Source organism: Aethalodelphis obliquidens, unplaced genomic scaffold, assembly GCF_003676395.1.
Source record: "Aethalodelphis obliquidens isolate GAN/ISIS:26980383/991018 unplaced genomic scaffold, ASM367639v1 scaffold46, whole genome shotgun sequence".
In the NCBI taxonomy this organism is placed as follows: domain Eukaryota; kingdom Metazoa; phylum Chordata; class Mammalia; order Artiodactyla; family Delphinidae; genus Aethalodelphis; species Aethalodelphis obliquidens.
The window spans coordinates 6,200,360-6,222,635 of NW_020837990.1; the positions used below are offsets into that span (position 1 = coordinate 6,200,360).

General features: G+C 53.6%; 1 protein-coding gene across 1 annotated transcript; it reads left to right on the forward strand.

Annotated features, from left to right (window-relative positions):
* Window positions 1-2,769: 2,769 nt before the first annotated feature.
* Window positions 2,770-21,999, forward strand: SCN4B (sodium voltage-gated channel beta subunit 4). The gene is made up of 5 exons (XM_027082189.1): window positions 2,770-3,171; window positions 10,779-10,951; window positions 11,915-12,143; window positions 13,865-13,994; window positions 18,319-21,999. The coding sequence occupies exons 1-5, from the start codon at window positions 3,111-3,113 to the stop codon at window positions 18,410-18,412; spliced, it is 687 nt and encodes a 228-aa protein (XP_026937990.1). The 5' UTR covers window positions 2,770-3,110; the 3' UTR covers window positions 18,413-21,999.
* Window positions 22,000-22,276: the final 277 nt, after the last annotated feature.

Below are 22,276 nucleotides of genomic sequence, written 5' to 3' on the forward strand. Positions count from 1 at the left end.
TGGCAGCTCCTTGGCTCAGGGTCCAGCCCGTCTCTGTATCCCTGAAAACTTGCTCTTCGAGGTATTTCTGAACCAGGCTGCCCAGGACCTGAGAGTGCAGGACCCCACCACCGCGAAGCCAGCCTGCTGGGCACAGCAGGGGGCTGTGTCCAAACCACCATCCTGCCCTCTAGGGACTTGCAGCGGGAGGCGCAGAAAGGGCCAAAGTGCCCGTCCATCTGATGGATGCACTAGGGTTTTGAGAATTTTTGAGGAAAGTGCTCTCTAAATGTAAAATTCCTCTAGCCGCTAATGCATCTTTCAAGCACTTTTCCTGCCCAGCTGTGGAGCCCTCCTGCTCTCTAGAGGAAAGCTGGGGGTGTGGAGGGAGGGAATCAAATAATGGGGGAAGTTCTAATTCTGACTTTAAGAATCACTTTCTCTGTGACCTTGGGCCACACATTCTACCTCTTTGGGCCTGTTTCTTCATTTGGGAGGCGTGTGGGTTTCCTAAGGACCCTTCTGGCTCTAAGAATTGGTGAGCAGCGAGGCAGCCTAGAAGGTGGAGGGTGCGGAGGAAGCTGGCCTGTTTTTGTGTCCCCAGGGTCTAAAGATATCCAGGGAATGCTGTCCCCTCCCTTCCCCTTTCTCTGGGCAGGGGTCACTTTCCTTCCCTTTGGCTCACCTCCTGGCTCAAATCAGCCTCCGGCTCTGAGAAACTTGACCCCTGCTGTAAAAATAAAGTGGGCAGTGTGGATGTCTGGCCCTGTGGATCTAGGGTCTGGAAGCTCCTGGAGAAGGAGGGGGTAAACGTGCAAACTTGGAGACAGGAAAAGTCTTAGCCTTTTTAGGGCCACAGACCTCTTTGAGAATAATGAGAGCTAAAATGGACTGCGGGCTGACCCTATGCCTAGAACTCTGTTAGCACTTTTACGTATGATAATATCTCATCCAGTCTTCATAGGTCCACATCTGATGTTTGTGAGGCCTGGGGCAACTGCACAAATGATAATTACATATATGTCTAAATATAAGTTATGAATCAAGATAACAAAGTGTTAAAACTCATCTATTATCCTCCACCTTTGATGAATTTTCCTCAGTCTTAATTTTAAGGCCAGGCCCAAAAGCCATTCCCTGGTCCACTCTTCCCTGGTCTTGCTGGGACAGGGTCTCTCATGCATGCCTGGGAACCCTCCATCTGCATGTCAAGTTCCATCCACTTCCCACCCTCTGTAAACAGCTCCCCTTTGCCCCGGCCTGTGGGTGCACATCCGGCATGGGCAGCTCCTGAGAGGATTGACCCGGGGAAGAGGCCTGCTAGGAATCGGGTCATGTGAACAGGGAATTCCAGGGTCCCGGATGTTCGGAGCATGGTCTAGAAGAGGAGGTGTATAGACTACCCTCCCTTCTGTCCCAGGAACCACTTTTCCAGTGAGGAGGTGTAGGGCCAGAGGAGGGCCAGAGTGAGGCCCTCCAAACTCAGGAGCCCAGGGCTGAGGCCCCTGTTGCCCAGGTCTAAGGGTGGCATTGCTCTTAACGATTGCAAGAGGTGAATATCGTCACTTTCACCATATTACAGATGAAGCTGCTGCAGAAGATTGCATAACTTGCTCAAGGTCATACGACAACATATGCTGGAGCTGGGACTTGATTCCCCAGTGCCTAACTCCAGAGCCCCTATACCACTATCACAGCTATACTGAGCAAACCTCTCTCCTGGAAAAAAAGAGAGACATTCAGCATTTCCAGTACAACCTCAAGGGGTCCATGATCTCTGAAGCCCCCCAGGGACCCCAGGTTAAGAAGGTGGGCGGTGCGGGGGCAGTAGCAGAGGTCAGGCCATGAAGTGGGAGCAGGTTTCCAGGTCTGAACCAGTCTCCAGACAGGCAAAGGTTGGAGGGTCAGGACCTCAGACAGGCCCTGTGGTGGCAGGAGGGGGCTGGGATGGCTGGGAAGGGGCTGCTGAGGAGGATAGCAGACATGAGTCACCAAACCACCCCAAGTAGCACTAGTCACTTGTAACTCAAGAGGGTCTGGGAAAAAGCCCTCTGACCTGGCTGCGACCCCCACCAAGCCCGGACATCTGCCCTGGGCTCCTCGACCCCCACCCCAAAAGGGAGGCGAGGCCAAGGGAGTCCTCCAGGATTCTGAAGGACTCAGGACACCCTTGGAGGGGGGTAAAAGGGGAGGGTCTGAGGGGGCTGGCCTAGGTGGGAAAAATGAGAAGTAGGGGTGCCGCGGGAGGGTGAAGCAGGGCTTGGACCCGATCGGCGGTGTCTGGCCGATTCCCTAACTAGGAGCATCATGATTTTCAAGGAGTCCATGAAGCAGTGGGAGAGGATGGTGGGCGGTGACGGGGGTAGTTTACAGTTGGAAGCCGGGTTCCCGGGACCCTGCACAGCGGGGCTCCGTGAGGCTGCACACTCGTGGGTCGGCGGCCGCGGCGGGCAAGCCCGCACACGCCCGCCGGCTGCTGCAGTGCTGGCTGCGGGCATCCGAGCGGTCCCTTCGCGGCCCCGGGAGAGGGAGCCGCTACCCTACTCGTGTTCCTCAAAGCAGAACATCACAGCCTTCCAACAGCCGAAAAGCTCCATCTCTACCCCTCCCCAAACTATCCTCCTAATTGGCAGCTCAGCGCACGGGATGATGCGCGCGGCTGAGGGCGGCCCTGCAGTGCGAAGCCGCAGCCGCCCAGCCCGAGCCGGAGCGGAAGCAGGGGTGGTGGTGGTGGGGCCGGTACGGCTGGCTCCCGGGGCTCGGGCACCACGAGGCGGGGGCGCCCGGGGCTCCGCGGCGGCCACCGCCCCTCCTGCGGCTGGAGCGCTTCCAAAGCAGAGGAGCAGCGTCGCTCGCGTCTGCACTAGCTCGGAGGTCCTGCTGCTCCGGGTCCTCCTCCTCGGGCCCCTCCTTCTCCTCCCCTTGCCCTCCGCGGCTGCTCCCGCAGCCGGCTCCTCCTCTCCCTCCCTCCCCCTCTTCGCCCTTTCCGCGCCAACTTTCCCGAGCCCCGGCCGGCGGCGCACAGCTCCCCGGCAGCCTCGGGGCCGACTGCAGACCGAGGGCTGCGAGCGCTGCTGTGACCTGTGTATCCTGTCCCCGCGCCCCTGGTGCGCTCGGCAGAGAACAGCACGATGCCCGGGGCTGGGCACCGAGGCGCAGCCCGGGCGAGATGGCTGGGCACTGGGCTTTTGGGTAAGGCAGCCCCGGCTTGGTTTCTTCTGCCTCTTTCCGCCACCCTTCCCCCACCTTCCCCCAGAGGAGGAGACACTTAGAAGAGCAGCGCCTTGGACGGGGTGGGCTTTGGAGTGCGGCACGGAATGAGCATCGCGGCTACCACTTCTTGCCGGACGCGGGCTCGGACTGCTGAGCTCCCTGGGGACCGTGCGCCGTCCCCTGCCCCATCCGGCCAGCCAGCCCCGAGATTAGTTCTTTGCTGTCTGTGGTGCCTTCAGCCCCGGGCTTCTAAAGCTGAATCTTGGGGCCCAGAGTTCGGAGGTTTAAGCGTGCTGGGGGAGGGTGTCTTTGCCTTGGGTGTAGGGGATGCCAGGTGGGTTTGCATCCCAACGTGTGATTGTTCGGATGCTGGTTTCTACCTCTGCCCAGAGCCGTTTGCAACTTGGATGCTTGTTGCCCAGGCAGTAGCGTGCACCAGTTGGGGGTGGGGGAGCTCCCCTTCCTCCTGGTCCTTTTTCTGTTTGACTCCTCTGCTCTCTACTTCCCCCAGTGCCCATTGCCTTCCCTGCAGACTGGATGGGGTTGAAGGGACTTGGAGGACAGTTCAAGCCCCTATTTATTTATTTAGTTATTTTTGGCCCGCGCCTGCTTGCGGGATCTTATTTCCCGGACCAGGGACTGAACCCGCGCCCTCGGCAGAGAAAGCGCGGAGTCGGAGTTGTAACCACTGGACCGCCAGGGAATTCCCCAAGCCCCCTTTTAGGAAGGATCTTATCTCTCTTCTTAGGTAAAGGTTCCATGGGGGTGTGGGGGAACCTGTTTAGCCTGCTCCTGGCTCTTCATTTTTGGGATGAGTATGAAGACGGAGGGGGCACATCCAGAGGACACAGAAGGAACAGATTATTATCTATTAGTATGCTCGCGATAGTTTCGAGCGTCAAACTCCAACAGATTGGGGGATGATATTTATTAAGGCCAGAATGTAACCGCCTCACAAATCATAGCTGGATTTCAATGTAAGCCAACTCCATCTCCGGCACCTGCCCCGCTTCCTGTTTATATTAGTCACATTTGGCTTCTGGCAGCTCCCCCCTCGCCGGGTCAGGCACACCATGTAGGCATTTGGGCTGAAAACAGGGAGACAGAAGCCTTTAAGGGCGGTCACTGCTGCTTCTGCAGATGTAAACTGTGTGCAGACCCGTCACGTTGGCACCTGGTGGAGGAGGGTTAGAGGATGTCTTGCACTCAGGGGCCACTGATGTTATTACATCCCCACAGCTGGATCGAAGTCACTGGTGTTCTCTCTTGTACCTTAGGCACAGATGTGCTGGTTTCACAGTGATCCTAGGAAGTGGGCCTCTGTAGGACTGAGGCTCCTCTTCATGGGCTAGGCACAGGGCCACTCTACACTAGCTGCCCCTCACCCCATCCCTGATCGGCCTGAGTTCCCACTGTGGCCATGGCCGTTTTATCCTCAACTGCGAAGTTGAGGATAAAATGGGTACCAGTCCCTTCCTAAGCATGTAACTGGTAATGTACGTGTCCTGCCCACCCCTTCCTGTTCCCTGATTTGCTTAATTACTGTGACCTCTGTGTAATGATCACTTGTGAGGGTGCTATGTTGCCCCACCCTCTTTCCCTTGGTATGTGTTTATTAAGGGCTTGTTTAATGAGAAGGCAATGAAGGAGAGGGTGCTGAGTCCCACTCAGAGGAAGGAAAAGGAAAGGGTAAGTGAGGAGTTCATGGAGAAGAGGATGGGAAAGGGGGGAAATGGAGAAAGACCCCAGGTTTGAATCTGGAACGGGGGATTTGTTCTTCTTCAGGAGATGCAGGCCTGTGGGGTCTCCCGAGCCCTAATGCCTGCCTTGGCTGGTGGGACCAGCATGCTAGGTAGACCCCAGGTACAGATCCTCCCGCTTTGCCCTGTTGCTGTGGGTGTAGGGCTCTCTGCATAAGCCACGGGCTGGCTGCACGAGTGCACCCGTTCCGTGGCCTGCAGGAGGAGGCATGGGCACTCTGCTTGGACTTGCTTGCAGAGCTGGTTTTGTTGAGCATCCAGTGTTGTCTCAGGGGCATGTTTCTATCCCGGCAAAGCCCCTCGGTGTGGGCCGGAAGGAGGCAGGTTGCCTAGGGTGAGGGAGCTGAAATCTTTCCTCTGTCTCTGGGCCCAGGGGGCTTCCTGGCTCAGCCTTGCCCCCCCACCACGGCCCCCAGGGCCTGCACCCCAGGAGGGGTCTTGTCCTGCTGACCTCGGCCCACTTTCTGCCTCCCAGCTCTAACTTTGAGCCTGTCTGACTCCCCCGGGGGCCAGAGTATATCAGCTTCCTTATTAACGTCAGCTGTGATTCCGCCTGCCCTGCCAGGAGAGCCCTGGGAGCTAAACTTAGAGAGGGCACCACGCTGCCCCTCTTTCCTCCCTCCACCCCAAGGTGGGTGTCACTGTCCCCGGATGTGGGAAAAGGTGGCAGAATGTTTCTGCCTTGGCATCTGCCTTGGAAGGTCTGATGGTAGCCCTGAGATCCCTGCTGGTGTATTTAATGATAACATTTGCATGTACCCAACACATTTTTACTTTAAATGGGAGGCCTGAGTCAATCCTTAGACAAAACCGCAGCACCCAGATGATATAGGAGGGGGCTGATCAGTAAATAGCAAAGGAAACGGCTGCTCTGAGAGTGGCTCCATGGTTAGGGTCTTTCAGTGAGCAAAGGCAAGGCTTAGGGGCTTAGGATTGAATTCCACAAGATCATGAGTAGGAGGACTTGTTCATCAATCCCACGATGCCAGAAAGAGGCCCTCAATCTGAAACACACACAAGAAATTCTGAAGAGTTTAGTTTGGGACAAAGCAAAGGAAGTCCTTCTTTATCTAAGGAAATAACCACATGGAAATAATTACCTCCAAGAAGTAATACAAGGGGAAAGTATAAAACAGCATGTGAATGGCCTGGAGATATTGTTGACTGACACTGGTCATTGAGTTGGGGTGCCTTGGTTACATCTAGACCTGTGATGGGGGCCACCTCTGTCTCCCTCCCTTTAAACACTAGCCTCCACCTGCAGAGTGCCCAGGCCAGAGGATGGACTCACTGAAGCCCTTCTTGTGTTTTTTTTTTTTTTTTTGCGGTACGCGGGCCTCTCCCTGCTGTGGCCTCTCCCGTTGCGGAGCACAGGCTCCGGATGCGCAGGCTCCGGATGCGCAGGCTCAGCGGCCATGGCTCATGGGCCCAGCCGCTCCGCGGCATGTGGGATCCTCCCGGACTGGGGCACGAACCCACGTCCCCTGCATCGGCAGGCGGACTCTCAACCACTGTGCCACCAGGGAAGCCCCCTTCTCGTGTTTTATAAGCTCATGTTATACCAAGCTCAGAAGGTAGGAAAGACAGCCATCCCTGGTTTGGGGCTATGGCACCTCTGACTTTCTCCAGGTCAGCGGGCAGAGTGGGGCCTGCCTTGTGTCTGCTGACCCATCCACCCTGGCTGAAGTACCTCTCGGGGTCCTCTAGTGGATTTATACCTGCCCCTGCTCCCTCCTCTCCCCGCAGCGCAGGCTCACAGGGGAGAAGGTACAAGAGGCAGGCCCCTGGGCTTTCCTGTGCACGAGTCTCCCAGACACAGCTGGCAGGACTTTTGCCTGCTGGGAGGGCGTGCTGTGGAGAAGCCAGGCTTGTTTGGCCTCTCTGATGCCTTAACTCGGGCAGGGCTCTGAACTTCTCCGTGGAAACGTCTCTGCCTTTCCTTTGTCCCCTCCGGGCTACGATGGAAATGGCAATGCTTCACTCTGAGAGTCGGGGAGTCCCGATTGTATTAGAGTTAAGTCATCCACATGGGCACACACTAATCAGGCAGAAATGTGCACTGTCATCAGCCAGACCTTAAAGAAATACTTTTCTCCTCTGTTCTGGACTTTTATTTTTTTTGCTTCTTTTTTTTTTTTTTGCTTCTATTTAAAGCAGTCAAATAATTTCACTTTTGATGTGTATCTTTGGTGCTCTTGGAGAGCCCATTCTGGCTGAGGTTGGGGAGAGGGATTTGGCCCCTGACTTGCATTCCCCGCCACCTTCCCCAGGATCCCGAACGCTGGAGGCTGGCGGTGTGGTGATCTTTGGAGCACATGCTCAGGCCCCAAGGGAGCACTGTAGCCATCAGGAAGCTGCCTTCTCCCGAGAGCTTCCCTGTCACAGCTCTGTACTCTGTTCCTTGGTTTGCGGGGGCGGTAGGGGGAGAGCAGCGAAGCTGGGGTCTCCGATCAGAAGGCCATCTTCTAGGCTGGAGGGTGACCTCATGTCTGGCTCCCATCCCTAGACCTCTGGGGCAGGGGGTTGGGGGAGGGGAGAGATAAAAAGAAAACCAAGAGTGCTAAGGAGAGCTTGGCCCTGACAGCACTGTTCTCTTGGAGAGGCACCGTCACAAAGGGGTGGACAGCAGAGTGCCGTCGGTACACTGCTTATTCCACTCACCAGTTGTGTGGCCTTGAGCAGGTTAATCTCTCTCAGCCTCTTTTCTTCATTTTGTATATTGGAGATAAAAATAATAACTAACTACCTCATAGGATTATTATGAGGATTAAATGGGACAGTGCATGTAAAATGCCTGTCCTATTTTATAATAGGTGCTCAACTCAGATTCACCATTTATTATGTGGCCCTGGGCAAGTGACTTAACGTCTCTGAGCCTCAGTTTCATTGCCTGTGAAATAAGAAAAATGATACCTACCTTTTGGCATTCTAATAAAACTTGGAGTTAACAGGTAGCAATCCTCTTGCACAGTGGTTCTCAAAGTGTCATCCCTGACCACAGCATTCCCTGGGACCTTCTTAGAAATGCAAATTTCCAGGCTCCATTCTACTTGCTAGATCAGTAACTCCCCGGCAGAGCTCGCTGTAATTGCCCTCCAGGTGATTCTGACGCTCTGTGAATTTGAAAGCCACTGCTCTAGAACAATTCCTGGCACAGAGGAGCTGATCAAAGAATGAAGGCTAATTGAAATGACCTCTCAGCACTAATTGGAACCCAGCAGGTGGGCAAACCCTGCTGCTTAAGGATGTAAGGAAGGACTTTCTTGCTTTGGGGCTTTGGGATGCTAGAAATGTCTCTTTTTTTTTGACCTTAGGTTAAGTCACCTAACCTGTCTATGGTCAGTTGCCGTGTCTGTAATAGGGAGGTATTACAGTACACCACTCATAGCATGGATGTGAAGGTTAAATGTGCCTGGCACATAGTAATTGCTGAGTAAGTATCAGCAGTTGTTGACAGTGGCAGGGGATCCTGGACCCGGGGTATTATCTCTGAGCTTCGTGGTAAGAGCAGTCCACTTTGCCTTCAGAAGTGAAGTGGACATGGAGCAGCTGAGGGGGGCCCTGCGAGCAGAGCTGGGCTGCCAGCTCTCCTTGGAGCTCCTCTTATTTATTTATTTATTTGGCTTCGCGCAGCATGTGTGATCTTAGCTCCCCACTGCCGGGAAACTCCTCCTCCCCTATTTAAAAAGCATCGCCCATGTGGTACCAGGCATCATTATCTCATGTGGGCAAAACAAGAGGAAGCTGGTTTATGATGTACCACGAGGGAATTAAGTTTGACAAAAGAGGTCCTTCCCTGAGAGTGAGGATGGGAGAAAGAGCAAGGTCGGTGGCCTTTAAAACAAAGACTGACCGTAGCTGTCTTGGGAACCAGGGCAGTTCTGGGAATTGCCTTTAGAGCTGGGAGCTGACCTGGCCTGGAACGGTTCTCAAGTGGCTCGGCCACTAAACCCAGTCAGTTCAGCCAAGTTTCCTCCCATTTTAGGTCTTGTTGTCCTGTCTCTAAAATCACGCAGTGGCAACTTAGTGTCTGTAACACGGATCAGTCTGGATCCTTAAGCTCTTACACTCTGGGAGCTCTAGGCTGGAGGGCCAAGTAGTTGAGAGAAATTACAGTCTGGGAAGAGATGCCAGGGAAACTTTGGCATAGGAGTTGGTACAGCCAGATGGATGCTCTCAACTGCCCACTAGACCTGGGGTCAGACCCCAGTTCAGATTTCAACTGCCTCTAGCAGTTGTATGACTTCGGCCAAGGCACAGGGCACTTTGCTCTTCTGAGCCTCATTTTTCCCACCTGTAAAATGTGATTAATAAGACCCTCTTACAGGTGTGAGGTGAGGGTGATATGAGATTACTCACACATAGCCTTAGCAAGCATCCCGGCCCAGGAAAAGGTCATTATTCTTAGGATCACTGGAAACCTGAGAAGGACTCCCTCTGAGTCCTCACCCAGGGTGACCCTGGGTGCCTGGTTCATCTAGGGGCAAGGAGAGCTACTCTCTGATTCCGACACCCCTCTTCCCCATGACCTTGAGGTACGGTGGACTATCCTCAAGGACTTTGTAGGACAGGAGGACCAGGTTTCCTTACAAGAACTCATGAGGCAGAACCCGGGGGCCACGAGTGGAAATTCACGATTGCCACCTGCTCAAGCGGTAGGGGTGGTTTTGATGCGAGGGTGTGGGAAAGAAGCAGGGGCGGGGGTGTAGGCCTCGGGGGATGTTCCCAGGACAAGAGGCCGCAGTGGGGCTGCGGGGAGTGGGGGGCAGGATGGGCCACTTCGGGTCACGAGGGGACGGAGTGTGCAGCGCCCTCTCCAGGCACCCCGCTTGCGTGCACCTGGTTGCCCGCAGTCGGCTTCCACAAAGCGTCTTCCGCCCTCACTTTCTCTGCGTTATTGCTTTAACCGTTCGGTTCTCGCTGCTGCTGACCGATGCCCAGACGTGCTCTGTTCCACCCCACCCCTCTGGATGCCATCCCAGTCCGCCCTGTCTCCCTTCTCTTCTCGGGGTCCCGCTCGGTGGTTCAGCAAGGTCCAGCGCGAGGCTCCCCTCTGCCTCTCCGCCCCTTGGGGCCGGTGGGAGCCGCCAGGGTCGGTGATGAGTGGCTGCTGCCGTTTTCGTCTTTTTCACCTCACGGGACCCCCTCAGCCTCCCACTACCCCACCCCCAATCCCGGAAACGTAACGGGGATGCCGCGCACAGCCCTCGGGGAAATTCCCAGCGCGAACGGGAGGCGCGGGTCCTGCCCTTGGGGGCGATGCAGGGACCGCATCCGCAGGTTAGGGGGCGAGGACTCGCGGCATGGAGGCAGGGGCCTGGGTTTCCTGGGTTGGGGTGACTCCTGGTGGTCACTTAGAATGCCCCAAGGGCTGCTAACTGGCTCGGAAGTCCATCCAGCTCAGCCCAAGCGGGAGAATGAATCACGGCGGTGGCCCAGGCAGTGTACGTTGAAGTAAAGAGAACCATCTTCCTGATATTGACACCAAGGGTGACAGAGACCTCTCAGCCTGACCAAGCCACTCCACCCTATCCGAGAGGTCCCTTCCAGGCCTCCAGCCTGGAGGTTCCGATGGGTTTTTTTTTTTTTTTTTTTTCCGGTACGCGGGCATCTCACTGCTGTGGCCTCTCCTGTTGCGGAGCACAGGCTCCGGACGCGCAGGCTGAGCGGCCACGGCTCACGGGCCCAGCCGCTCCGCGGCATGTGGGATCCTCCTGGACCGAGGCACGAACCCATGTCCCCTGCACCGGCAGGCGGACTCTCAACCACTGTGCCACCAGGGAAGCCCCCGATGGGGTTTTAAGGGAAGTGGTGCCCCTCACACAGGTCTCTTCCTGGTCCCTGTGTCCCTGTCGCTGGAGGTATCTGTGGGAAAGGCCGCTACCATCTACGCTGTCAACGGCACGGAGATCCTGCTGCCCTGCACCTTCACCAGCTGCTTTGGCTTCCAGAACCTGCGCTTCTGGTGGTCCTACAACAGCAGTGATACATTCAAGATCGTAAGTAGGCGGGGAAGGGACAGGACAGCTCAGATTCTCCTCCCTTCCTTGTCGCCTCACCCCTGCCTCCCATCCCAGGCTCTGGTCATTTCTGGCCTGACCCCACGGTGATGGTCCCCAGGACCTTTCGTCACCTTTTCTCCCAGTATTGTTGTCGGAGCCTGTCTAGAAGGATCTAAGTGGGAAGGATGCTTAGATTGTGTTCCCAGAATTTGGGGTCTGTTGGAATTCTTGGCTAGAGTCCTCTGTCTGGTGTGAAGAAATACCTGAAACTTGGTCAGCTTGTATAAAAATTAATACTTTAATATAAAAAACAGGAGAGACAAGACCTTTGGGAGACTTGGAGAGGGGGAATGAGGAGAGTCCAAATCGGAGGAGGGCTGGGGAACAGGCCTTGGAAGGATGGGAGGGCAAGGTGGAGAAGAGAAGGGGCCAGGGCTGTGGCCACGGGTGGGGATGGGGCAGTCAGCAGGTGTTTATTGAGTACTCACTCTGCAATCTAGTAGGGGACCAGCAGTCACAAGACACCAACTCTGGATGTAATTAGATGCTGAATTCAGAGGGTACCGATGCACAGTGCTGTGGGGTCGATCCACGTCCTGATGGAGGGTCAGAATCGAACAGATGGGATGTGGCGTCAGCAGAGGCCGGGGGGAGCGATAGAGGGAAACGAGTGTGGTATTTGCAGCATTCGTTACTTAAAAGGCTTTTATGAAGAGCACAGTAAAAGCATGCTACATTCTAGGGAGACCTTAATAACAGAAAGTGGGTTTAGCCTGAAGCCAGTAAAACCCAGGTTAGACAGGCAGAGCTATCGATACTGGAAGGAAACGACCGGGGGAGGGCTCTTCCTGGACCTGGGCAGGGAGATACCCAAGGAGTGGGCTGGAGTGACGTCATGACTCTCAAAAGGACCTTGATTCTTTCTTGGCCACCTCCTGGCTCCCCTCTTCTCCCCCACAGCTCATAGATGGGATCGTGAAGAATGAGAAGTCAGACCCCAAGGTGAAGTTGAAAGATGATGACCGCATCACTCTGGAGGGCTCTGTGAAGGAGAAAATGAACAATATTTCCATTCTGCTGAGGAACCTGGAGTTCAGCGACACGGGCAAATACACCTGCCACGTGAAGAACCCCAAGGAGAATTATCTTCAGCACCAGGCCACCATCTTCCTCCAAGTTGTTGATAAACGTATGCAGTAAGGCCTGGGACAAGGGCAGTAAAGTTGGAAGGACGGGGGTGGGGGTGGGTACCCAATTCAGTGTAATGGTGAAATGGACCACGTTGGTGTTTTCTTTCGCTTTATGCTTTCAAGAGCTACTGGAGTTACATCTGGAAGCTTGAATAACTTAGCTTGAATACTTATTCTGCCCCTGAATAGCTTGTGATATACGTTTAGGCCTTCTGAACCTTGTTTTCCTCATCTGTAGAATCTGCATTCGCTTAGGGTTGTTGTGAGAGTTACAGAAGCTACTACACGGCAGTGTTTTGTAAAGTTCTCCGTATATGCTGATTATTACTGTGGATTCTGTTAGCGACAGCCGATTGGATGCCAGGCATCAAACCAAAGAGTGCTGTGAATGATACACAGTGTTCTTTCTCGAGGAATTGACAGGTCAGGGTAGGACAGCAGACAGGTAAACACATAACTGAAACAGGGGCAAAGCAGGTAGAGGCACAGGTACCCGACTGATAAGAATGATCTCTCCCTCTGGTGCTTAAGTCCCAGCTGGTGGGGTTTCATTCTGACACAGGTGAAACAGACGAGGAAGCATGTGATGAGGATGTCACCTGATCCCGGACACTGGAGGTGTTTAGGGAAAGGGCTGGAGGAGTTAAGCTGGGTGGGCATCTACGAGAGGGGAACCTGGAAGGCTAGGGAGGTGCAGAAGCAGAGAAAAAGGAAGGAAATCTGCTTAAGGATCCTGATCGTGCTGTGTTTCTTGTGTGCCTGGGGGTCCACTGCTCCCTAGATGGTGTGGAATTTCTACAGAGGAGATGCTCATGATTCTGGAATTTTTTATTTTTATTTTTTAAATTATTTTTTTTGCGCCACGCGGGCCTCACTGCTGTGGCCTCTCCCGTTGTGGAGCACAGGCTCCGGACACGCAGGCTCAGCAGCCATGGCTCACAGGGCCCAGCCGCTCCGCAGCATGTGGGATCTTCCCGGACCGGGGCACGAACCCGTGTCCCCTGCATCGGCAGGCGGACTCTCAACCACTGCGCCACCAGGGAAGCCCTGGAATTTTTGAAGTTAGGGCCATTAGGATTCTCAGGTGGATTGGATATGGGGGTTTGTAAAAAAGAGAGGAGTCAAGAATGACTCCAAGGATTTGGGCCAGAGCAATTAGAAGGATGGAGTTTTCTCAGCAGAGATGGGAGCGACTGTGGGTGGAGAAGGTTTGGGAAGTCAGGGGTTCAGTTTTCAGTTGAGGGAACTGAGGCTAGAAGAGTTAAGTGACCAGTTCTAGGTTACCCCCTAGTAAGTGACCATGGAAATCCTGTAGTTGAAATCCAGACTACCTGGCTCCAGTGCCTTCTGATCACATAAGAGATGTCACAGGGAGATTCTCAATTTCTTCTGCATGGGCAGCGGAGACCTAGGAAGAGGCAAGTGAAAGTCTCATGTTTGAGGGTCAAGTCAAACCTGGGTGCTGTGGTCCCTGAGTCTGAGTTATTCCAGAACTTGTGTGGGTGTCTGCGGGAGGGCGTATGTGCAGAGTGTCGGGGGAGAGGGCCGTCTTCCTGTTATGCCCTAGCCTGATGGATGCCATATTCTAGCTTCTCCTGCTTCCTGCCTGAGGTGGGCATGTCCCAGTTGCCCAGGTTGGAGGCTCTGGAGCTGCTGGGCTGCCATGGTGACTCCTGTTCCCCTTTTCCACCCCCCTTCTCTCCCTGCTCTGGCCATGAAGTGGAAGAAGTGGACAACACAGTGACACTCATCATCCTGGCTGTTGTGGGCGGGGTCATTGGGTTCCTCATCTTCATCCTGCTGGTTAAGAAGTTCATCGCCTTCATTATCAAGAAGACTCAGGAGAAGAAGTGAGTTGACTCCTGTCCTCCCACCAGCCCACCACCCACTCTCATATTATAGGTGTTCCCAGCATCTTCTCATCCACCGTCATCTACCCCATCTGCCCTTCATCCTTCTGCCTATCTCCTAATCCCAGCCTCTCTTCCTAATTCTCTCACTCTCTTCCCTATCCCTGCCACCCTCCTCCCATCTTCCAGCCCCATCCCTAATCTCACTTCCTTTTCCCCATCCTCCCAGTAGGTGTTTGTTAATGCACTGACTTCACTGAGAACATAAATACAACCCACTTGCTCTTCCTCATTCCCCTGTCTTCCTGCCCATCCCGTTAGCCTGTCTCTATTTGTACCACCTAAATCTAAAGTCCTACCAAAGGCTTTAAGATGCCTTTTTTTTTTCAGATCAGGGAAAATATAAGATTCCGTGTACAGAAGCTCTAAAATGGGAAGATCCTTCTAGGGTGATGGGAGTCTCTTATTGTGAAATTCTGAAAATCCTAATGAGGGAGATAAAAACAGTCTGAAAAGGCTGATATGGCCGCCTAGGAAGCCCTAGGATAAATTCAGGTATAAATCAGATATCTGTAAGAGGAAGGGGAGGAAAGATGGGGAGGTACAAAGGGTGCGACCCAGGCCCAGAACTGCCGGAACAGGCAGGCTCCAAAATTGAATGTTGCAAAACCAGAGCAGGCAAAAGGCATTTGAAAGTTGTGTTCTTGGCAAGAAAGATGAGATGAGGCAGGCCTGCCATTGGAGCAGAGAGGGTGAGAGTAACAAGGAGAGGAAGAGAGAAGGGGGAGATGCTCTGTTGGTATTGGCTTCTGCTCTGTTGAGAAGAAAGAATTAGGCTTGAAAGGGCAGAAATTCCACTGGTAAGAAGGGAAGGCAGCTGACAGCAGGGAGGGACTTTAGAGAACGGCGGAGGGGAGGGGGAGCAGGGAGGCACTGGTTGAGATGATGAACTCTTGGGTTGTCCACCTGTATCATGGCCAGAGGCTGGGAGGGTTTTGGAGATCTGAAGAGGGGCCAGGAGCATGCAGCTGGACCAAATTCTGTTTTTAACCATCAGTCTGACTATTGATGGCGAGCAAATTTGGAGAACACATTATTTAACATATGGTTTAAAAGCACTTAGAAAAGAAAACAGTGATCCTTGGGAGCCGCCACAGGTTCATCAAAAACAAGGCAGGCTAACATTTTCTTGCTAGCACACAGCTGGATCAGGGCGCTATAGATAGTATTACTTCCTGTCATTCACCGCATGCCTACCATGTGTTAGGTACTCCACCAGGCATTTTTTAAATAAAATATGTACAATTTTATTTTGAAGTTGAGCAAAGTGAGGTTCAGAGTGGTTTAGTGACTTGACTAAGGCTAATAAGTGATAGAGTTGGGATTTGAATCCTGACTTCTTTGCTTTGAAGCTTCAACCATTGCCACCATACCCTGCTGATTCATGCGGTGGATCTAGAGTTCAGTCAGTCGTTCTTTCATTCGGTGGCTCTTTTTGAGGTGCTGTGTGCAAGGTACTGGGCCAGGTGCTGCAGGAAATTCTGGAAGGAATGAGATTCTGTGAAGAAGACATGTACACAAATCATTGTAACATGAGGCAGAGGGATTAGGGCCGGTGTAGAGGTGTGAGAGAATGCTGCAGGGGTTCAGGAGAGGGTGAGATACTAGGGAAGGATTTCTGGCCAAAGAGACATTTGTGATCAGCTTTGCAAGATGGATATGATTTAAGCCCTGGGGAGGGTGAAGAGAAGGGTGTTCCGGGTGGGGAACACTGAGAGCAAAGACAGAGAGTCTGGGAAAGGAGCATGTTCTGGGGAACAAGGCATTTATTGTTGTTGTTGAGAGAGTGGGGGGGTGTGATAGGGAGGAAGGGGAGGAAAAACGAAGGGGCTTGGGACAGACTCTTGAGGACCTGGGAGTCCAGGCTGAGACTGGCTTTCCTCTGACTGCAGGGGAGCTGGGGAGGGCTTGCAGGGCCTGACTCCATCAGAGGACCCGGAAGAAAGGGTCTGGCCTTGGTGGGCACAGGGACTGGGTGGGGAGGTGGGAGACAAGCCACGGGGAAGCCTGAGGAGGTTCTCTGAGCAGCAAGGAGAGCCTGCATAACAGCAGAGATGTGGCTTCTTGCCGAGAAGAAGGGAGGTGTGGGGCAGCATCTCATGATCAGTTCTGGGCTTTCACATGTGGGTGCAGTTCCCTCTGCATGGAGTGTCTCCTCCCTCTTTTCCTGCTGATCTTTCTTGGTCTCAGCTTAAAGGACACTTCCAAAGAGTCTTCCCTGACCCTAGAAGGAGCCTTCCTAGGTTGAGTCCCTCCCTGGTATGCCCCACATCCTATCATTTACCACATTGTATTGCAATTACTTGTGTAATAGCATGTCCCCTGGAAGACTGCAAGTGTTTGGAGAGCAGGCACCATGTCAATTGGACACCCTTCTAGCCTGATACGGTGCCTGGTAGCCAGTAGGGTCTTAGTAAAGAAATATTCTTAGTAAAGAATTGGCCAGGTTGACTATACCTAAGGTATTGAGATAGATAGATAGATAGGTAGATGATAGATAGACCCATCTGAATAGAGGTCTTTAGTGGTATGTCACAGGGCTCTGTTTGTTCATTGTTATTATTAAGACTTGAACTACACTAGGAGTGATATAAGAAACCTAGCAACTATATTGGATGGAGAACAAAATTGAGATCTAGGAGGATCTTTTTTTTTTTTTTTTGATTGAAGTGTAGTTGATTGTGTTAGTTTCTGGTGTATAGCAAAGTGATTCGGTTATACATACATACATATATATTCTTTTTCAGATTCTTTTCTATTATGGTTTATTACAAGATATTGAATATAGTTCCCTGTGCTGTACAGTAGGACCTTGTGGTTTATCTATTTTATATATCGTAGTTTGTATCTGCTAATCTCAAACTCCTAATTTATCTCTCCCCCTTTGGTAACCGTAAGTTTTTTTTTTTCTATGCCTGTGAGTCTGTTTCTGTTTTGTAGATAAGTTCACTTGTATCATATTTTAGATTCCACATACAAGTGATATCATATGGTATTTGTCTTTCTCTGTCTGACTTACTTCACTTAGTGTGATAATCTCTAGGTCCATCCATGTTGCTGCAAATGGCATTATTTCATTCTTTTTTATGGCTGAGTAATATTCCATTGTATACATGTACCACATCTTCTTTATCCACTCATCTGTGGATGGACATTTGGGTTGTTTCCATGTCCTGGCTATGGTAAATAGTGCTGCTATGAACATTGGGGTGCATGTATCCTTTCGAATTAGAGTTTTCTCCAGATATACGCCCAGGAGTGGGATTGCTGGATCATATGGCAACTCTATTTTTAGTTTTAAAAAACTAAACCTACGTACTGTTTTCCATAGTGACTGCACCAATTTACATTCCCACCAGCAGTGTAGGAGGGTTCCATTTTCTGGATCTAGGAGGATCTTAAGAGGCTGGAGCTATGGACTAAATCTTGCAAGATGAAATTGATGAGGACAAAATGTTAAGTCCTTCCTGAAGGCCTCAAACCCAGGTATAGAAGCCCAGGGTGAGGCTAAGATGTAGTTTAGCGACAACAGCAGTGAAAAAGACTTGGAGATTTTCATGAGCTGAAAGGTGGGAGTGATGTAGCAGTCAGGTCTTCCCTGGAGAGCCCTGTGCAGCCTGGGCACTGCTGTTGGGGGGCGTTATACTCAAACTGGAGCATGTCCAGGACAGGGTGGCCAGGGTGTTGATGCTCCTGGGGGGTGTCTTCCGCCTAACCATCTCTCCTTCCTACTGCCCTGTCCCACCCCCCACGTTCACATCTGCTGTGCCCCTTCCATCTCGTTCTTCTACCTCTGGTCACAGTGAGCTTCAGGAGGAAGGGCCTGCGGGGCCCTGGGTGAGGAGCGCTTTGCCCTTGGCATACTGCCCACTGGCCTGTACCCTTCGCCTGGGTTGGCACAGCCGGACAGTTGCCCCTCAGCACTGATCCCTAGGAACAGCGCCTGGCACCCTTGCCTTCTGCCACGTTGAGATGACTGGGTGATGCTAGCCTTACTGAGACCTTCCTGTGGGTCAGGCACTGTTCCAAGGGCTCACTGACTCCTCCCAGCAACCCCATGAAGAAGGGGCCATCGTTATACCCATTCTACAGATGAGGATATGGAGGAAGAGAGGTCAGGCAACCTGGCCTCTGGCTAGCTCTACAGAAGGCCAGGGAGAGGGTCCAGCACTGGCCCAGGGCACCATGGCTCCTCCTCTACCATTTACCCATCACTTGGGTTCCTCCTCTCACCAGCACCCCCCTCTCTCCTCTCTCCTCTCAGGAAGGAGTGCCTCGTGAGTTCGTCAGGGAACGATAATACAGAGAATGGGTTACCTGGCTCCAAGGCGGAAGAGAAAGCACCAAAAAAAGTGTGAGCCCTGCTCGGGGCCAAGCAGCCGCCGGGAGCCTCGCTTTCTAACGATGAAACTGATGCCTGAGCCGTGTCCGTGAACCCACGTGCCTGAGACATCTGCTGCTTGGCTCAAACTGTAGTCTTTCCGGGCGGGGAGAAACTGGGGTCCTGTCCAGCCTGCCCCACCCCCTTCCCCCCCAGGGCTCCCCAGGGACAAGGGCTGGCCAAGGGAGGGGCCCTGTGGAAGGTTCAGGAAAGGAAAGGAGGGGCTGGAGCAGTGTGGAGGGCCGGTCCCCCGACACCTGGGTAGATGGTCTCTTTCAGTGTCCCCACCCTGGACAGGGAATGCCTTGGTTTTCCTCCAGATGTCTCTTTGTGAGAGACTTGGGGGGTTGGGGAGGGCTGCCCCAGTAGCTGGACCCTGAGTATGGAGGACTAACCCTTCTACGGTGGGAGTGGCCAGAGGACTCTGTACGGGATCCGAGGGTGGGAGGCTGCTGGAGGGTCCTACAGTGAGAGGCTTTGATGGATTCCTGCTGCCCCACGTCCTTCTAGTGAGGAACTCCCCTTTCCCCCCACCCCTGGGTGCCTGCCTGCCTGTCTTGGTTCTGCCCCCACCCCCAGACCCCAAGCTGCTCAGTCTCTGAACCCTCCCAGCTAGGGCTTCCACCCTGGTCTTGGGGGGTCCTAGCCCACCTAGTCTGCTCCTCTGATCTCTGGGCCCTGAGGGCTCATGCAGGGGTCCCTCAGGCCTTCCCAGAGCACTGGGGCGCCACCTACACCTTTCCTAGTATTTCTCCTTGGGGGATCAGGGCTGCAGAGGTGGGCCTCTTGGCCACGGAACGCTCACCCCAGCCCTGCCAGCGCTGGCTGCCCCTGCTCCTTGGCATGGCAGGACCATGGCCACTGCTGGGAACTCGCTGCCAGCTCCGCACTGCTCCTCTTCCCCTGAAGCAGCAGGTGGCGCCATCTTGCTTGAGGAGCTGCTCCTGTGCTCCTCCAGCTTCTCCCTGCCCAGGGCTGTTCATCTCCATCCCTGCGTCAAGGCTGGCCTTCACCTCGGGGACCCTTTTGCTTTGGATGAGAGGGCCCTTGGGTTTTCTGTCTGCCTCCTGCTCAGCTGTGCCCCGCTCTCACCCCAGGGTTGGGGAGGTGCAGGGAGAGAGTGCCCAGGGTTTTCCTTTGCTTTTCCACGCACTGGTTTGCACACCCCTTGCGTGTGGGGCTAGACTGTGCCTTAGCTCCTGAGTCCTGGCTCATGCGCTCCCTCCCCGCTTCAGCCCCTAGGGAACAGCCAGCTCTGGTGGGCCCTGGTGAGGGTCCCGCTGCCCTCACCCAGGGTCAGGCAGGGGACCAGGGAGCTGGAGTTGTGTCGTTAATAGCCCGCTGGCCAGCCACTGAGTCTTGGAGGCGTCTGCCAAGTGCTCCCGTGGGCCCCTTACAGGCCATGTCGTGGTATTGTCCCTGTGGGGTTGGGGAAGTGAGGGGGGCCGGGGCTGTGATCATGGAGGAATCCGCCATCTGCTCCCACCCCCTCGCTCTCTTGTTGAATTCCTGATACTCTGTCCTCTGGGCCCCTGGGAGGGATGAGAGGGGAGTAGCCCCCTTTTCCAAAGTGTGTGGGGACTGCCTGAGGACCCTCCCTGCCAAAAAGCAGCGGCGAGCGTCCCCAAGGGTGCAGGTTTGGGGAGGGGGAACAGGAGTGCCTGCAGGGCAGCCACGGCTGTGACCTGTGACCCTTGCCCAGCCTGAGGGGCTTGCAGGGTCCCACTGAGATCTGCCTCTGTCCCTTGCGGCCTCCTCCACCCATCCTGGGCTCAGGTTCAGATTTCCCTGGCTTTGGGAGCAGACAGACAAGAGCCACCAGTCATTCGGGAAACTTCGTAGGCTGCCTTCACGCAAAAGTGCTTGCTTCTCCTTTCCCAGCGTTAGCATTTGGAAGGGCAGAGTGTCTTGTGCTCCTCTTACTCCCTTGAGAGGAAGCCAAGGCGTACAGAGCGGGGGAGAGGAAGAGCATCATAGGCGGGTCATGCACGTTCTCTGGGCTCAGCTTTCCCTATCTATAAAATGGGTGTAATAATACCTACCTCACAGGACTGTTGTGAGGCAAGTTTTGGTTTAAAAATCTTTTTTGGCTTGGACAGGGATCTAGCAGTCCAGGTGTCATAATTGGAGGGATGGTTCCAAGTCTGTCCTGTCCTCATCTCTGTGTCCCATCCCCATAGTTCACACACGCACACGCACACGCACACGCACACGTACACACACTCTCTCTCTTCTCTGTCTCTCTCTTCCCACCCCTCCCCCTTGGAATTATTTTAGTCTTTGTAATGTTAGAACCCTGGCTCTGATGCTTAAAGTTTCCTGTGCATGGCTTTTGTTTGGTGGTTTTCAGTAGAGGTGGTTGGGACTGTAGCGGGGACGCTTTTGGCTGCCCAATGCCTGAGGGCTCTACTGACATTTAGTGAAGGTGGGGGCTGAGGATGCTAAACTTAGTCCCCACCACAAACACTGTCCTGCGCCAAGGCCGGGGTTATAGCCATGGAGAAACCCTGGCATGGATTTACCGTAGAAGATGTGTGGGCAAAACCATCTTCCCAGGCAGACCCTCAGCAAGTGCAGGTCTCCAGGGGCTGCTGAGGGTGTTTTCAGGGCCTGTGGGCTAGAGAGAGCTGTTCACAAAGTTGAACTTGGGAGCCCTGGACACACGCATCTATGCTGACAGTAAGGTCAGGAGACCGTAGACAAGCGTTTCCCAGCTCCCCGTCCTTGACACCGCATAGGACCCGAGCATTCCAGGCCTTGGGATTCTCCTGGTGCAGGAATTGAGCAGAAGGCAGCCAGAAGGAACCTGGGGTGCTGGAGAGGTCTGGGAGAGGGGCCGGTAGAGCTCAGGGAGGGGGTGAGAGCGAGCTCCTGAGATGGGGGCAGCTGAGGGTGTGCCTGGGTGGCGTGCGTGTGTGGAAATGCATGACTGTGGGGTGGGTGGGCCATGCATGGACGTCGGGGTGTATGGAGGTGTGTGTAAAGGCTGAGTGTGCCTGAGATGGGGGAGGTTCTGCACGTTTCAGGAGCCATCTTCCCTGGCCAGAGCTATATCCATTGGGGCACCTGGAGGCTGAGAAAGGATAGGAGACAGAGGGGGAGATCAGCCGTGCTCCTGGGCTCCGTAACGCCATGACTCTGTCTCATTGTCACAGACAGATGCCATCAGAGTGCTGGGGGGAGGGAGTGCCAGGAGGGGGCTCTTCTCTGGGGAAAATCCTACAGCTTCACTTTACTTTGTCCCAGGTGGGAGTCCTTACCCTCCCACCCGATACACAGTGCTTTTGACTATCTTATGCATGGTTTATTCCTCTGCCTTGGAAGACAATACTCATAGTCAATTTCCTATGTAACTATAGATCGAAACAATGCAGCACAAACGGGCCTTGGGGGGCCTCAGATCTGCAGGTGCCTCCTGGGAGGCGCAGATGTGCACACACCCAGCACTGACTTGTGTTCAAGCACAGAATGAATGTGATCAGACTGTCTTGCCTTGACAACATGTTTTGCATTGTAGAGTTTTATCTAGCTTTGCCTTGGATGAAATAAAAATTATGTTTAATAGAAACGGGTTGGGGTTTCTATTTCTGGCTGACTGGAATTTGGGGCCCAGTTTTATTACTTGCCAGCCAAGCCTCAGTCTCCTTGTGTCTGAAACGTTCCCTGCCTTGGTGAGATAACAGATGTAAAAAGTCTAAGGATGCCCGGCATATTCACAGGCATTCAGGTCGTATTAGTGCTGATAGTACTTCTTCTCTGGAGAAGCTGCAAAGATGGCCCTCTAATACTGGAATCATTGCCAGGGCCCTCCCTGTACCGATGACCTTGGCAATGATTCTGG